The sequence below is a fragment of the Aegilops tauschii genome, chromosome 5 (genome assembly GCF_002575655.3).
Source record: "Aegilops tauschii subsp. strangulata cultivar AL8/78 chromosome 5, Aet v6.0, whole genome shotgun sequence".
In the NCBI taxonomy this organism is placed as follows: Eukaryota; Viridiplantae; Streptophyta; class Magnoliopsida; order Poales; family Poaceae; genus Aegilops; species Aegilops tauschii.
The window spans coordinates 240,718,624-240,722,111 of record NC_053039.3 but is presented as its reverse complement, the minus strand read 5'-3'; the positions used below and the strand labels follow the sequence as shown (position 1 = coordinate 240,722,111).

At 55.7% G+C, this 3,488-nt stretch overlaps 1 protein-coding gene across 2 annotated transcripts; it reads left to right on the top strand.

Moving 5' to 3' along the window:
• The first annotated feature begins 380 nt into the window (after nucleotides 1–380).
• On the top strand, nucleotides 381–3,251 carry LOC109737704 (uncharacterized). Of its 2 annotated transcripts, none has more exons than XM_040389486.3 (4): nucleotides 381–506; nucleotides 907–972; nucleotides 1,188–1,263; nucleotides 1,385–3,251. In XM_040389486.3, the coding sequence occupies exons 2-4, from the start codon at nucleotides 943–945 to the stop codon at nucleotides 2,851–2,853; spliced, it is 1,575 nt and encodes a 524-aa protein (XP_040245420.1). In that variant the 5' UTR covers nucleotides 381–506; nucleotides 907–942; the 3' UTR covers nucleotides 2,854–3,251. The 2 variants fall into 2 exon arrangements, with proteins under 2 accessions (XP_040245420.1, XP_020152422.1); XM_020296833.2 differs by having other exon boundaries at nucleotides 490–779.
• Nucleotides 3,252–3,488: the final 237 nt, after the last annotated feature.

The window sequence follows — 3,488 nt, the reverse complement described above, 5'->3', positions numbered from 1 at the left end:
GTATGAAACGTGTTTTGCATATGTAGTCGAGGTTCAAACCCAGTTTGTCACCCCACATTGGCATTCCTAGACCAAGCAAGCAGAGACAAATACAAGCGGTACATAAACTTAACGGAATATTCCTCTGATGGGCAGTCATCCGCACGTCCCGAGAGAAATAGTAGGCTCTACAAACAGTCTAACTGAAGTCACAGAGGGAGGGACTGATATGAAATTGGCAGTTGAGTTGAACAAGACTTGCATGTACGCTTTTGCAAAAAAGAAAAGAGAAAAAAGAAGAAGCGGGGAGGGGCATCGGTAAGCGCAGTAGTACACTAGTATAACATCCGGGTACCCTCACATGTTGAACATCTCCCTGTACTTACTGACAAGTGACAAAGGGTATTTAATTCTCTCCCTGGCTAGTCTTTTGTAGGAGTAGGATTTCACACACACAATCGGCCGAGGGGAGGGCAAAGGGAAAGGCTTCCGCTCCAGTGCCAAAGGCCAAAGGTCGAAATAAAAGGGTAAGCAGATGGAGGATGGTGCCCGTGCTCATTAGACCAAGAGGAAGCCTCTCCTCTCCTCTCCTCTCGCCATCTCCAACCCCTCTTCCTCCTCTGGACCACAGAGGCCTAATAGACCAAGCCCCCCCTCTTGGTTTTCTGCAAACACACAAACTCTAATAAGCCACAGCCCTGTTCCTTTTCTCTCTCTCTCCGCTGCACTTACTCTTTTGCGTGTGAGTGTGTGTGGGGAGATATTATATTGCAGGACACCGAGTTATCTCCAGCGAGAAGGCATTTTTTCCTCCCTCTCCCTTCTTCTGATCATACCGCACCTTCTCTCTCACGAGAGCAATGTTTTCCTCCTGGTTGTTGTTGTTGTTGTTTGTTCTTCGTCTGATTTGAGGCCTCCGTGTGACAGATCTGGGCAGTTGCGGGGCACTTGAGGCGGTCCGGGATGAGTAAGGAGGAGGTCCTCAAGATACAGGTGCGTTCTCGCGTCGTCTCAACTCAAGACATTCCGTGTTCCTTCTTGTTTTTGCTGCCATTCTTTGATTGATTAGGCACGCACGCAGCTTTGCCTTACTTTACTTTTCTTTTCACCTGTGTTTCCTCCCGTGTCCCCCGCTATCTTGTGTTTCCAAACCTCCATGTTTTGCTATTTTGGTGACCCTGTGTTCTCTGTTCCTCCGAAATTCCCAGACTTGCGTGCTCAAAGTGAACATCCACTGTGATGGCTGCCAGAAGAAGGTCAAGAAGATCCTGCACAAGATCGAAGGTGAGAAGATAAGCCTTTTCTTTTAAATAGTAATCTAATTGCTTCAGTTTCGCTCTTGCTTATTATCTCTGCATTTTCGAGTTAATTTTCTGTAACGGAGATGTGTTGAATTCATCGTCAGGGGTGTACCAATCCAGCATAGACCCGGAGCAGGGGAAGGTGACGGTGTCTGGCATGGTGGATCCGGACACCATCATCAAGAAGCTGACCAAGGCTGGCAAGCCAGCCGAACTCTGGGGGTCCAAGGCTGGAATGGCTAACCAGTTTCAGAAGCTCCAACTTGACGGCGGTGCTAAGGGCCAGGCCAAGGACGCCGGTGGCAAGGGCCAGTCCAAGGACGCCGGCGGTGCCAAGGGTCAGAAAGGTGGCGGCGGCGGCGGCGGCGGCGGCGGAGGTGCTAGCAAGGACGCAAAGATGATGATGCCGCAGCCGACGGCGCAGCAGCTTCAGCAGCTGCAACAGCAGATGCAGATGAAGGGAATGAAGCTGCCGCAGTTCATGGACGGGAAGATGCCGTTCGCGGCGGCCGCGCCGATGAAGGACCCCAAGTCCGTCAAGTTCAACCTCCCACCAGAGGATGAGTTCGGGGACGACGGCAGCGAGTTCGACGACGAGTTCGACGACTTCGACGACGAGGATGATTTCGACGATGACGGCCTCGACGACGACTACTTCGACGACCCCAAGATGATGATGAAGCCGATGGCCATGCCACCGAACGCCGGTGGAGGAGACAAGAAGGGCGGCAACAATGGTGGCAAGAAGGGTGGCAACGAGATCCCGGTGCAGATCAAGGGGAATCCCAACAACGGCGGTGGCGGTGGCGGTGGCAAGAAAGACGCAGGTGGCAAGCAGAACCAAGGTGGCGGGGGCGGTAACGGCAACGGCGGTGGCAAGAATGGAGGCGGTGGCCAGGCGAACAACGCCAAAGGAGGAGGAGGAGGCGCCCCGGGCGGCGGGGGCCAGGCGGGCCAACCTGGGAAGAAGGGCGGCGGCGGTGGCCCCGGCCTCGGTGTCGGTGGACCGATGGGCGGCATCGGCATGCCGCCGCAGCAGCAGGCCATGATGAGGCCTAACATGATGGGCGCTCCCGGCTTTCCTGGTATGGGCCCGATGGGAGGGCCCATGGGCCACCACCCCCACATGGGAGGCGCGCAGGGCGGTGGCGGAGCCGCTCATGGCATGCCGGCCGGCGGCATGCCTCCACCTGGGTTCTTCCAGGGAGGCGCGGGCGGCGGCGGCGGCGGCGGCATGCCGTCCGGCCCCGCCGAGATGATGCAGGCTGCCGGGAACCCCATGGCGCAGCAGCAGTACATGGCCATGATGCAGCACCAGCAACAAATGATGATGCAGCAGCAGCAGCAACAGCAGCAGGCGATGATGAACGGGCACGGGCACGCCCACGCCCACCCCCACCACGGCGGTGGCGGCGCTCCGGCGGGGTACCCGGCGATGCCGATGGGGTACGGTTACGGGCGGCCGCCCATGCCGTACCCAATGGCGTACCCGATGCCGATGCAGCCGCACCCGCACGCGGACCCTTACAACTACTTCAGCGACGAGAACCCCAACAGCTGCTCGGTGATGTGAGAGGAGACGGATCGTGGCCGCCGCCGCCGCGCTGTACCCAGTGCAGTGCAGTGGCCGGTGGGTGCTTTCCTTTCTCTTCTCTTCTCACCGCCGCCGCTCTGTCCAAAGCCAGCCAACCAACCAACCAGCCAACCGGAAGGAACTCTGAGATCGTCGTCGTCATCGCCGTCCATCACCGGCTCAGTCAGTCAGTCAGTATACATGGGAAACGAGTCCCATCCCATCTAGCTCGCTCCTTTTTCTCTCTTACTTAGCTTATTTTCTCAGCAAAAAAAAAGTGAACTTCCTTGAAGGCGAAGGTAGGTATAGTAATTATCTATAGTTGTCATAAGAGATGATGGTGCTTTTTATAATTCGAGACTAAGAAGGTGCTGCTGGTGGTTTCCTTCTTGCATGCATATCGCCATTGTGTTCGCTTTGCTTTGGTTTGCTTTGCGTGTTCCGTGCTGTGGTTTCCTTCTGGCAGTAGGCAGCTTATCCCTACAATCCCACACACATATACTACTGGAGGGAGTAGTAGTAGTGGAATGTTGTCAACTCAACCCAGTAGTGCCTTTAGCTTTCTGCCTTGCTTCGTCGGTGTGAGGGAAGAAAGATATACTAGTCTACTCCTCCCGGCCATGGTGACAGACAGA

Coding starts and splice junctions, on each gene's coding strand:
- LOC109737704 (XM_040389486.3), top strand. CDS start 943: ATGAGTAAGGAGGAGGTCCTCAAGATACAG. Junction 973..1,187: donor AGGAGGTCCTCAAGATACAG/GTGCGTTCTCGC, acceptor CGAAATTCCCAG/ACTTGCGTGCTCAAAGTGAA. Junction 1,264..1,384: donor GATCCTGCACAAGATCGAAG/GTGAGAAGATAA, acceptor ATTCATCGTCAG/GGGTGTACCAATCCAGCATA.